At 47.3% G+C, this 13,085-nt stretch overlaps 1 protein-coding gene across 1 annotated transcript in view; it reads right to left on the bottom strand.

Annotated features, from left to right (window-relative positions):
• The window catches only part of LOC119371813 (uncharacterized), a 104,757-nt gene extending 93,211 nt beyond the window's left edge, over positions 1-11,546 (bottom strand). The window contains 5 exon segments of the mRNA XM_049411608.1: positions 1,166-1,331; positions 2,713-2,766; positions 4,921-5,039; positions 5,976-6,062; positions 11,236-11,546. Coding sequence (XP_049267565.1) covers positions 1,166-1,331; positions 2,713-2,766; positions 4,921-5,039; positions 5,976-6,062; positions 11,236-11,385 — 576 coding nt within the window. The 5' untranslated portion in view covers positions 11,386-11,546.
• Between the last annotated feature and the right edge of the window lie 1,539 nt (positions 11,547-13,085).

Here is a 13,085-nt window from a genome sequence, read left to right as displayed (position 1 = left end):
CCTCGCGAGTTGACGTCACTAGGCTCCGCCTTTACCCCCCGAGCATTTCTCCTCCGTCTGAATACCCCTTAAAGGAGGCATCTTCCATCTACCAAAACTGAAGTAAATAGTACACCGCTACAAACACTCGCCACGTTCCCCGTGCTCACAGTGGACACTATAGCGGCAGTGTTCACCTTGACGCGAGAAGCACACCGCTTAACAGTCACATCACCCAGTATACGTTCGTTGTAAAGGGGAGGGGAGAGAGTAAAGCGTAGCGCAGAAAGAAAGAGAAATAGAAATAGAGAGAAAAACAGGAAGAGAAAGAGATAGAAAGAAAGCAGAAGCGCGAAATAGAGAGAGAGAGAGAAGAAAGAGAAAGAAAGATAGAAAGTGCGAGAAAGAAAAATAAATATACAGAGAGAGAAAAGGAAAGAAAGAAAAAAAAAGAGAAAAGGAGAAAAATAAAGAGAAACGAAGAAGGCTGCCCAGCTCCGCACTTCCTTCAGGCTTGGCACCTCTAGCGCGAAGCTGCCTGAATTTTTTTTTCGTTTTCACCGCATTACCGCAATTGTATCAAGTTCTCGTTCGGCCGCAAGACGCGCTTTTTACCGTATACGAATTTTCTTAACCGTTGTTGTAAACTCTAAAGAGCCGCGCACGTCGCGAATAGTGCCATACATTCTTGAATGTATACGGCCGGCGTTTAAAAGTTTAATGTACAATCACAGTTGTAGAATATAATCTACAGCGTAAAAAAAAAAGAAAAAGAAAATGAACCGAATATTTTTGCAGATTCTGCACACAGTCCAATAGTGGGATTCCCAAGTCTACACTATACTTATCTGCTACATGCGAACAACGGCGCTGCGAGACTGGTTCGAAGAGCGGTCAAATGAACTCGACCCATGAAATCGACGGCAAACAAATGTCCTCGTCGTTATCACCGTGCTTTTTCAACAGGCGCAAGATTGCGCCCAAGAAATCGCTAGCTTTCTTAGAACGCAATTTCGACGGGGACCTTCAACGTCACTGGAACATTGAAATACGGTAAAGACGCACGACGGAACATCTCTCCGCGGGCGTCGAGGCGCTTTTACGTACCAATGTAAAGAACGTGCAGGTCGCATGAGACTTCTGTTATAGCTATACGACCACCGTGCATCACGATGGGTGTACTTGCGTGGTTGTTGTGCATGACGACGATGTGGCGCGGCGGATCGGGCTCGTCGGCGTACGAGACGAGCACGTCACGCCCGGGTTTCGGCACGCGGTGCATGCAGTAGAGCTTGAAGTACATGGTCATGTCCAGCGGCAGGTGCCCCGCCAGGTCGGGGGGAAGCGCTTGCCTGCGTACACGGGAGAGCTCACATCGCCCATGCAGTTACGTGCGCGGGTTAAATAGAGCGATGAAGGGCATGTATACGGCTATAACAGCCACTATAGGTAACCTGTTCATAAAGGCTACGTGCTACTGTGGCATTAAAAACCTTTCGAATGTCGCCATGCCGGGCCGGGCCGTCAGTGCAAACTTCGTAACTGCGCTGTCTAGCGCAGTCCTGTAGTATGAAGTGTAACAGTAAGTCTGAAAGCAAATGGGTGCAGGAAATAAATATGGACAATTGAACACTTGTGTTGTCCATACTTCCCTTCTACCTGTAAGTTTTGTTGTTTTCCTTCAAGTTTCGCAATTTTTCTTGTGATTTCTTTGTTCTCTAGCACGCTATAGTATACTCAGATGATTATAAAGCGTTTGTAACGAGTTTTTTTTTTACTTTGTTACTAATGCAAGTTGCTCTTTTATAGTTGTCATCGATCACTTTTAGCAGTGCATTGTCATCTTATTTTTCTAAACAATTGTGTATAGAGATTATTTTCTTAGTAGACTAAAAAAATAATAAAATCGCTTATAGCGGGTAGTACTATTGCTCGAAGAGGCGAGCATTATATACTTGCACGTGAAGCCGTACTTGACTAATTAACGAATATCCACGAATTTGTTTTTCAATTCTTCCCTCTAGGACACACATTGTAGTTAACAAACTAAGCCGACTAGTTCGCGACGCGTATCAAGCTTAAAAGGGATCCCGAGGCTGGCACCAGGTTCCTGATGCGATTCTCAAACCGTGCGAGGAAATGCGTTGATGTTCAAGCCAAATTCGTCCCGCATGCGCTGCTTATAAAGCGTTTCGTTAAATCAGTGAGTCATTTTATCTTTGCGAGCTTGACGGTGATTATTTCGAAGCAAATACTATAATTTCCAAGATTCGTTCCAGAAACTCAGCAGCTCCAGTTTTCTAAGCTGCTTACGAGCCCTAAAGAAATTAAAAAGTTAGAAGCTGCAGTTTTATTAATGTGTGAATTACGCAGTTCTACTTGTCATGTAGGTATGATCTTGGCCCCAGGAAAGTAATCTAATTAAACGATTACAAGTGAGTTATCCGCTAATTACACGTGAATATTTTGGTTGTAATTTGTGAAAGTAAACACTTGGTATATACATGCCGTATTTTCTCGCATATAACCCGCCCCTGCATAGAACTCGCACGCCTAACTTCAACTCTATAAAAGGAAAACAAAAACATGCATGCATATGAACCCTGCATATCACTCGCACCCCCATTTTTTAAGCACATTTTTCCGTTTTTTGGTGCAGGTGATATGTGAGAAAATACGGTTTTTAGGCGGTAGAGAGTGAGAATAGTTGCAGCATATATTCTATATGCGTACCTGTCGATTAAGTCCTTGAACTCCAGCAGGGCAGCCGTCAACTTGGCAGCAAATCTGATAATTTGGCGAAAGAACCAAGCACCATCGAATGAAAAAAAAACTGCTCAAATTGAGGGGCAGTTTTTTTGGGCATACCGCCGTCGCTTATATAAGTATTCGTGTAAGGGTACTGAGCGGTATTTCACGACAACGCATTGCACCGTATTAAGTGCGATGGCTACCAATATCGTTCGAACAGAGAACTGGCAAAAATGATCGCGCAGGATTTGGAGACACTTCAAACGACGTAAAAGAGAACGAAAGAAGGGGAATTTTAAGGGCTCGTTTCTCTTTTTTTAGATACAATATTAATGAGAACTAACAGACAATCAAGCCGAGGAAAGTATAGAGGAAATTATTTCTAGTAGCTGCGATGTAAATTTGAAGAAATTAAAGTGGACGAGAAGTTCATTTGCCGCCGGCAGAGACTGAACCTGCAATCTTCTAATAATGCGTCCGATGCTCTACCAATTGAACTACGGCGATGGATTATTGGTCAGCTGCCAGTTTCGTAAACAGATCACGTGCTACGTGACGCCAGCAGGCAGAAAAAGGATGTTCCATACTCGCCGTCATGGCTACGAGAGGCGCTGATTAACACTCCCAAGTTTAAATGCACAGATATACCGGATAAAGTTGACGGGAGGACGACCGCCGCCATAGCTCAATTGGTAGAGCATCGGACGCGTTATTCGAACGTTGCAGGTCCGGTCCCTGTCGGCGGTAAGTTATCTTTTCGTCCACTTTAATTTCCTCGAGTTTATATGACAGTTACTACAAATAACATCACCTATACTTTCCTTCGCTTGATTGTCTGTTAATTCTCAGTGAAAGAGAACTAGCGAGTTAAGCCTGTTTATTAACTCGTTACACTTGTGAATTTGCCAATAGCTCACTCGTATGCCATTAGCAGAGTGTGTATATGGTAAGCGAGTAAACAGATGTAAACACGAAAGGCCGCGTAAGCGACGCTGCCTCGTGGAAACTTCTGGAGTGACTGTATATGGCTCCCATAGGAAGCCATAGTTGCGCCAAGGTCCGCCATCTTAGGCTGCGATGTTATACCGGGAAGCCACTCCTCAAGCGCGTAGGAGCCGCGCCCGCGTGGTGCACTGTCAGCACCGCAGTCATTTATTTATTCATTACTGTTTTTATTTTCGTACTTTTCTTCACGTTTATAAGGTCGTAATCATGCGTACATGTTTACGCGCCTTGTTTTTATGCATACGTGCCTCAGTAGTTAGTACCTAACGATTACTGAAAATGCAACATGCGACGAACAAGGATACCGGCGTTTTTCGATTGGCCTTGGCTCACTTTTCTTTGCCTACCCCTTGCTCTGCGACTTCGTCTCAATGTCGTATTCGCATATTCATGTAGCATCAACGGTGACGACCAATTCAACGTTCTCTTGCTTTGTCCCAACTTTTGCTCAGGAGTAAGAATTTATTTCGGCACCACCTCGGCGCAAACTTTTCCCACTTCCGAACTCTCAGTCAAAATCCGGTGCCCCAAAGGAGGTACAATACGTTGTCATTCTAAAAGTAATTCTGAGGTCACTGAGCGCAAGGAAACGCGCGCGCTCGGCACTTTCATCTTCGCGCAAGGTGAAGAATCGTCCTGATCTTGCATCGTCCTCCAGGTCTTCACGGCCTTCCCGAAAGCACCCGACCAAATTGAACACAACTTGGACACAGTTTTGTCCTCTAAGGCATCCTTTCTGTATAGGTGTTTTACAACATTTAAAATCTCTGCACTATTCTTGCACAATTTCGCAAGAAATTTGATACTGATCCTTTCCTTCGTCGTTCGTTGCTTTACGTTTCGACAAACACCAAAAATACGTTGCACAAAAAGCGAACGCATAAAATTCTGCTTTATCACTGCAACAGTCCAGCTCGTGCTCGGTAGTAATTTCGAGCACAATGTGACGTTGCTGCACTTAGAAGATTAGGGGTTTAAGCTAGTTGACTTTTTTTTAATTGCCACACTTTTTCCAGGATTTTTTTTTTTTTTTGCCGACTCATTGCACGGACGTCTGGGACAAACTTCGTGCAGGTGCTAAGTCGGTCTGGCTCATGTGCACGTCCTAGAAGCATGTAGTCGTGCTCATGAGGCAGACCGTGCCCAATCGCGAAGCGTGCAAGAAAAGCGCGCATGCGCACTAACAGGAGGAAGTCCTCTTCCGAAGTGAATGTCTGCCGGGGAAAGATGGCTGCCGGGCTGGAGTGTACCGGCAGGGGAGTCCGCACGTCCAGGTACGCCGTGTTCAGCCACCACTCGTCCAGCTGCGTAGCAGTATACGGCTCGGCTGCGGCACGTTCACTGTTGGCCCACGCGTTGCGTTTCGCGGCAAAATGTGGCGCGCCTTTCAAGGCTTACGCCAGTTCCGAAATTCCGCTCCAAAATCTATATGCTTCAGGGGCGTAACCAGAAACTTTTTTTCGGGGTGGGGGGGCGGGTTCTATTATACATTATATATGTTCGTGCGTACGTTTATATTTGTGCTTTTATATATGCCCATGCAATATTGAAAAATATCAGGGGAGGTTTGAAGACCCCCAACCCCCGCCCCGTCCCCCCTCCCCACGGTTACGCCAGTGATATGCTTGCTCCAGGTACATAATAGGTGCACCAGTCTGAAGAGTAGACCCTAAGTATGGCAACTGTGTAGTCATCGTTCCCGCCAGCCACTTGCCAAACAACTGCGGTGCAGTATTTATTTATTTATTTATTTATTTATTTATTTATTTATTTATTTATTTATTTATTTATTTATTTATTTAACAAGTTAGCTCAAGTACAGTCTGCTTGTCTTGAGAAATGGTAAATTTAGGCGCGCGTCTGTCATGGTAAGCGAGAGATGGGCTTGTAAGCACGTGCAGCTATGCAGCATCGTCTTTAGTTGAACCACGATCGGCGACGCCATTACTTGAGCACTCATTATGCAATACAGGTCGAATGTCACTAGCTATTTAGGGCCATGGCAATGAGCAACACAACGTTGCTGAATGTTTCGTCCCATTTCGCCCATGTGGTAAAAAGCGATCGAAACGACAAATCCGTGGGAGAAAATAAATAAAAAAGGCGTTCATCGCAGATTATTCATGCACATTTCTACCGGTAATGCACGCGACGGTCAGCAGGTTTTCGTGATGGAGTTGCAGTCATGTCGCGCGCTAAGCCAAGGCTTGGTGGAGCTAAACGTGGAGGCGTGCACGTACCCAGTTGTCCAGACGCTTGTACCGGTACGTCAGCATCCTGTGCAGGTACTCGCCCTCGCCACCTCGTTCCCCCAATTTGTCGATCGCCTGGTGGGAAAGGAGGAGGAGAGCACGCCGCATGCAGCCGATGACGGCGTTTGACTCACACCGATATTCATCGATTCCCAGAACGGGTCTTAAAGGAGTACACTAAAGAGAAACAATGAATCGGTTTAGATCGATGAATTGTGCTCTGAGAACTCTAATGTTGTTAATATCGCCATCATAGGTTTACTAATACAGGAGAAAATCAAGTTCAAAGTTCCATTTTTAAATTTCGCGCCGAAATCTTCCCGCGTGACGTTACGGATTTCAAAGTGTATTTAGCTTATTTTGGCGCCATTGGCTCAACAAAATTGCCCCAAACTTGGTATGTTAAGTCTATGGCCCCCTCAGAGGACAATATACTTCATTTCTATCGATTGCGAACTACGTACGTAGTCCCTAGCACGCGCCGTTAAAACATGTGATGTCACGGCGAGTGGTGCGGAAACTTCCCAAGGTGGCGTCGCCACCTACATTTTGTTGTTGCGCGTTTTCTCGCTTACTAAGCGTCGTCTCGCAGCAAGCGTGGCGTTCTTGGTATCGTGAAAGAGTACTTTACTAATATGAGAAAAATCGTTTTGCTCTTTAGTGAGGCATCGCAAAAGGGACATTTCTTCTTTCATCGACATGCATTGTTAAGGCTTTCCACACATGGGAGCCGGGAAACACGTATAAAATATTCTAATTTCATTTTAACGTTTTTGTCGCCCAGCATCTGCAAGCCAACTCTGCGTCCTGAATGCAGCCGAAGTCGTTGAAATCGCTATCGGAGTCGCCGGACGATGAATCACTCATCGTTGTTTTCGTGCACAACGTGCAACTGACAGCATACGCCATATGTTGATGCAAGGACGTCACGAGTTGTTGTCCCCACGTGACTTAGACCTACGTCAGACTGTGTGAACACGTCACTGTGAAACCACCTCCTCGATATCAAAACCGAAAGTGTATTTTAAGGTAGCAGAATTAAAGTATATTCAATGCGTTCCGAGGCATCACGATACTCTTCTTGGGGTTCTCGACACTAGTGTTTTTATTTGAGGTTATATGCAGGGGCGAGTTGTAAGCGAGAAAATGCGGTATCGATGTAAACAGCGGATCAACATCTACATGCGCAGCTGTGCGTACATTAAGAAGCCATTTGGCGACCCTCGACCAAGGCCGTCGAGGAAGAGACGCAATAGCCAGTTGGACCCTGGAAGAGAGGCTCCACCCACAGTAACCAAGCAGTCTTTGTTTCGATAAAGTTATATATATATATATATGTTTCCTTCTAGCCCTCCCAGGCGTGCATGTGACAGATTTCACGCGGTAGGCGCGAAAATAGGATGAACCGTCCGCGACCTTTTTCACCGATGAGTACCTCGCAACTCAACAGCTAGGTCTCTGGGCGTCCTTTTTCTTTTGTGGCTATACGTGTACTGTATTATAGCGTGTCTTATATCTCTGACGAGCGCATGATATGAACAATGATGTTGCCAAGGTAACAAGGAGGGGATATCCGCATTCTTAGTCATTACATCTATCCTTAAAGATGCCCTAGACCACCTCCGATATATTTTTTTTGCATTTCAATTAAACACGCGTGTCGAGTTAAAATTACCGTCACGATCAACAATGCCAAACGCGGCAGCGCTTAGCGCGCTACAAAATGGGGAGGACAAGAAAACTATCCCGTGCCCCTCTCCAGGCCTTTGCGGTACAGTCGAACCCGAATATGTCGAACTCGCAATAAGCGAGAAAATATGGTATCGATGTAAGCAGCGCATCAACATCTACATGCGCAGCTGTGCGTACTCGTTGGGTACCGGATGCCTCTAGTCTGCCTTGGCCCTAATGTCGGTCGGCCTTGTTTTTCAATATCATACTCAGCGTTCTTCTTGGGATGCTGTACGCAGCGGCGACGGCATACTTATTTTGTCTACGTTCAGGTGCGTTGATTATCGCCAGCCTTGCGTAGAACAGCCAGGTATTTTCCGTTTTACGGCAGCAGTCGCGTTAACAAAGGGAACGGAGAAACGAACGGCGAGCCCGCACGATGGGCCGACAAGCGTGGCGACGAGGAATCGTTGGAGAAAGTGTGAGACTGGGCAAGCGGTAGTTTCTACTCGCTCAGCGAGGCGCCCTCCTAATCGCACCGCTCACTGTCCCACGTGCATGTGGGAAGTCCCATTCGGATAAGGAAAAGCTGACTTCTTGGGGAGTTTCCCATCGCCTGATGTTCTATATTGGGGGCGAGGAGTTACGGAGTCGCCCTTTATCGAACGCGCCTCTCTTATATGCATGATAACGCCGGCGCGCTCCTCGTGCGTTCGGCTGTCAGCGCTCCGCGAAAGCACAACGCGCAAGTCCTGCTGGACATTTCTGTACTTTCGAAGCGAGGGAAGCTTTCTACAGTCAAAATAATAATCTTGTACAAAAAGAAAGCGAAGAATTGCTAACAGGCAGTATCTGTTTACAGAATACATGAAGTGAGCGCACATTGCGCGCGGTCGCCGCGATGGGGTATCCCCAAACAAACTCCTTGATTGAAATTGCAGACAATCTCTAAGGGATAATTATGTGGCGTACACTCTTTTAGCGGTCTGTATAAATAAGTGGTGAAAACGAGAATGAAGCCTCAATCAAGCGACAGCGCGGCTGCAGCAAATGTGAGCATTTATAACTGTATGCGCAAGTAACCGTTCTTGCGTGGACGTTATCAAAGCTTTTCGAAAATAAGTTCTTAAAATTTTAAAGAAATTGGCCCCTATACGGTGACTTGAGCGCTCCATTAGTAAGAGTCATTTTTGTTTCTTATAAGTTCTTGGACGTTTCATTATCATTATTACTACAGTGGCGTTCCACTCTACGTTTATCGGTCTCCTCAGCGAGCAATTTGAAATTTCCCGCTGCTTCTTTTTTTTTTTATCCAGTAAATTCATTGGTTTGGGCTAAAACAAATATGAGCATGTGCCGTGCCTTCTTTTTTAACATAAATCCTACCGTTCCCTTTCCATTCCACTGAACTTGCCATTATCTATAGCATCAAAAACATGCATATACCAAAGCTTAAGACCATAAGCTTCGCGACTGCTGTGAGAAGAAGCAGCCTACGAGGCGAAACATGTGGCATCGGGCTAAGCAAATGCGAACAGATATCACAACGTTCACTGGACTAGTTCTCTAAACGACGGCAGCAGACAAGGACCCGCATGACCTCGGAGTCGCAGTGAAAAAGCAGCAAGTATACCTACAAAGCGAGGTAAAAACAAGGTGTAGAAACTGCAATGGAAAGTTTCAATGCGCAGCATTCTCTGGTATATGTTCTCCAGCAATTTTGGTGGCAAAATCGTCTATATAACGCAAAAGGCGTGACACCTTTCCGACGAGAACACATGCGGCTCCGCGGAAAACAAATAAGGTTGAGATGGGGCAACTCGTATTTGGTAGTGAATCAACCTAAGTTTTCGGTCGATATGGAGGTGCACAACGTATGGGCCAGCTTGAGGGAGAAAGGCGTCATTGGCCAGCCAGCGTGCACGGGCGAGCGTCTCAGTGAGCGCTTCCTGCTACTCACCGACCATCGCAGCCCCACAACGAAGCAATCTTCCTCGCGGAAGTGCTGGCTGCACGCGCGTGTTGTAGCCGATGGATGTTTACCATTCCACAAGCCAAGCTTCCCGAAGCTTCTTACTCTGCGGACACGTGCGAAGGGTGACACCGGGCTCCATTGCGTACGTCCTGCATGCACTGCGGCGCCGAGTATTGGCCTACCGAAATAAGACGCCTTCAAAGACAGCGACTGCATATTGCAGTGCTTTCAAGTGCTGTCAAGCGCACAGTTGAAGCGGGAGAACCTCCCCATTTAATCAGAATTACTGAGCCTGGCGGTATTCTAAAATTTCGTTTTCAGCGCCCGTCGGTGCTCCCGAAGCAGACGACGCTATCGCTGATCCTGCATAACACGTCACGCCGACAGTGGCGCCAGCTTTTCCAATGGTGGGCCTCGCGCTCAATATCAAGTGTTCCGGCTATTTTTGTTCGCTGTAGCCGTACATTTTCCGGTGCTTTGAAGTTAAAGCATTGTCGTGTTTTAACACAGTTCGATATAAAGGATAGTTCGATTTACCCGAGTTCGATATAGTCGGTTTTCAGTGTATCCACAGCGCTCGCCGTGACGTTACCTCGGCGCATCTGGAATGGCACCAGGAGCAGATGCTGTTGATTGACGTATACGTGTACTCTCTGTTCACCCTCGTCATGTATTTCGACGCAAGCCGACAAGGAGAGGCCAGCCGACGTAGCGAAGGAAAGAGCGAAATGAGCGAGGACCGTGTTTCGATCATCAAACGCGTGTAACTCAGCTATTACGACACTATTATAAGCCAACTAGCCGATTCCAAAACTCCTATTCCAACAACGTCACCTCGAGAGGTGCGGACACGCGCGCGTCAGAGCACTTAGTTTCGGTTTTGTGTGCTCTGTCGGTGTCCCAGTTCCGCGAATAATCGTTTTCTTTCTTTTCTTTTCTTGTTTTTTGCGCATTCAAAAGCTGATGTTCGGTTATTACAAAGGGCTCACTTCAATTTTCCGATCACAATGACTACGATAAGCTTAATCGATTAAAAGTTAGTTAACAGACTTTCGTTAATTTGTAATTAATTACCACGCTTGTATCACCCATCATCACATGATCGTTACCCCTGGCTGTATCTGTGCAGCGCAACCGTCCTTGTACACAATAATAATTTGTGGGCTCTTATGTGCCAAAACCACGACATGATTATGAGGCACGCCGTAGTGGAGGGCTCCGGAAATTTCGACCACCTGGGGTTCTTCAACGCGCACCTAAATCTAAGCTCACGGGCCTCTGGCATATTCGCCTCCATCAAAAATGCGACCGCCGCGGTCGCGATCGAACCCACGACGTTCAGGTCAGCAGATGAGCACCGCCCTTCTACATCAAGGTGTATTCGTAGAAAAACCCGGCGTAGGCCATTATGTAGATCGCGAGTACCATAATTTCGAATGTGTGCATATGTGGCCAGGCTTCGCAGTAATTCATCGCTTTCGCATCTCATCCCTCCCGAAAACTCTTGCGGCTGACTTATTTCGTGCTGCGTAGGCATCTCGTGACGTTCCGAAGGGGATCTTTTTTCCGAGGGAGGAAAGTTCCGTACTCGCGAATGCCCACCTTTCGAGAAGCCTGGAGTTGCTCCGCGCTCAGTATGGGCTGCAGCGAGAGCCACAGGCGCTCCAGCGTCTCCGAGAGCGGCGGTACGGGCAGCTTGGGTAGCTCCTTCTGGCGCGACAGCATTACGCCTTTGATGGCCAGGGGTGCCATGGCCGGCAGTCGCCGAACCACCGGCGGCGTGCTGGAGTTGGCCGCCGTCGTGGCTAACGGGCCGCCGCCACTGGCCACACCAAGGAGCGAGCCGCTACTGCATCTACCACGGTACCTGGTGGTGGTGTCAAGCGACGACACGCAGGCCGCCGTTGCCCATCGGTCGCACCGGCTGCCGCTGCTGGTGACGATGATGGTGCTCATGACACGCACGTAGCCAAAGCGGTATGTTGGCAGGCACGAACACGAAAAGAAAGGTATTATGCAGTAAAGAAAAAAAAATACACGTGCGGCGGATAGGTGATGCTGGGAAAAATAGTCGTAGTGCGTAATTTGGCTATCCGACGCGCCAGCTAGCCTAACTCAGCGGCATGACTTAACGCCTTCCGACTAGGGAAATAAGACAAAAACGCCACTGTTGTCATGAAAGAGAATTCGCAGACGCGAGAACGGTTCGTCACTTACCGTGAAGGTAACAATTTTATAGTATCTCGCTCATTCGAAAAGGCGCTAGTATAGCAAAACGGGACGCAGCACGAGAGGGTATTATAATAACGCATTATTCCCCACCGTGAAGAAAGACAACGAAGATCGCAGCGCGGGCTGGTCACGCAGCGTTCGACGCCCGATCCTTGGCTGATTCCGAAGTGGATGTGGACCCCCGATCCCGAGGGCAGGAGCAGCAGCAGCAAATGTGCAGCCTTACAGACGCCTCAGTTGTCATGGGGTCCAAATTCATGGAGTGCGAAGCAAGTAATCTCATGGATCTCATCAAAGTGAGTGATACCAACCGATAACAAATTCGAAATGCAAGCAGAATTTTAATGGGGGTGGGGGGTAAAAGCAGTAAAAATGACTGATCAAGCTGCTGGTAGACACGCTTTTTAATATGTCCATATTCGCGCAACCCAACCAGTGCTTGTGTCGGCCAGTTCCGACCTCTTTCAGTTTTCAGTCCTCCTCATTGAGGATACCGGTGTAAGGAAGCGATTTCTCCCACTTAACCTTCTAAGCACCAAAGCTGGAAACTGAACTGTGGGTTTGGGGCTCGCCGAATTCTTCGCGTGCCGGAGGCATATCAGATTGGCCGGACGGCCAGCGTTTCGCGACCACGCTCCGGCCTCGCCAGCCCCAACCCAGCGAACGCCCTCCGGTCCAATTTTAAACCCCTCCTCCCCACCACTGCCTAATGGGTACCCTGCACATACTTAGAACATAATGTTGAGGGATCATGAAAGAGCAAAATTTTTATCCACTTGATTTGTAGCGCGCAGCTATTTATGTATGCAAAGGAAATGCATACGAAAAATTCGTCATGATGCGTGACTCGAAACTGGGACAAATCTGTTCTTCAAAGCGGATATTCAACGATCACCGCAACCCTTGAAAAGTAGGGATAGAGTAGGGACGAGCAGCTGCCGGCCGGTTCTTCGCACTTGAATGATGCGGAAGGCACACGTACAGCGACCGTATTTTTATTATAGCGCAAGTGAAATTGCAAGCACAACCATGAAAAACAGGCCCGTCTCGTGGGACCAGTGTTCACAGCAGGAAAAGCATGCGCGGAGAGCAGAGCTACTTGCGTTTATACCGATTGTCATAAGCTCGTGTGCAGAATAATGCATAAAAGTGATGCGACTCGAGTACCAAGAGAGCATGAACGTATATTTGAGCTCACTGGCTACAAACATTTACCTCAA

The sequence above is a fragment of the Rhipicephalus sanguineus genome, chromosome 1, assembly GCF_013339695.2.
Source record: "Rhipicephalus sanguineus isolate Rsan-2018 chromosome 1, BIME_Rsan_1.4, whole genome shotgun sequence".
Lineage (NCBI taxonomy): Eukaryota > Metazoa > Arthropoda > Arachnida > Ixodida > Ixodidae > Rhipicephalus > Rhipicephalus sanguineus.
This window is presented reverse-complemented; position numbering and strand designations above follow the sequence as displayed.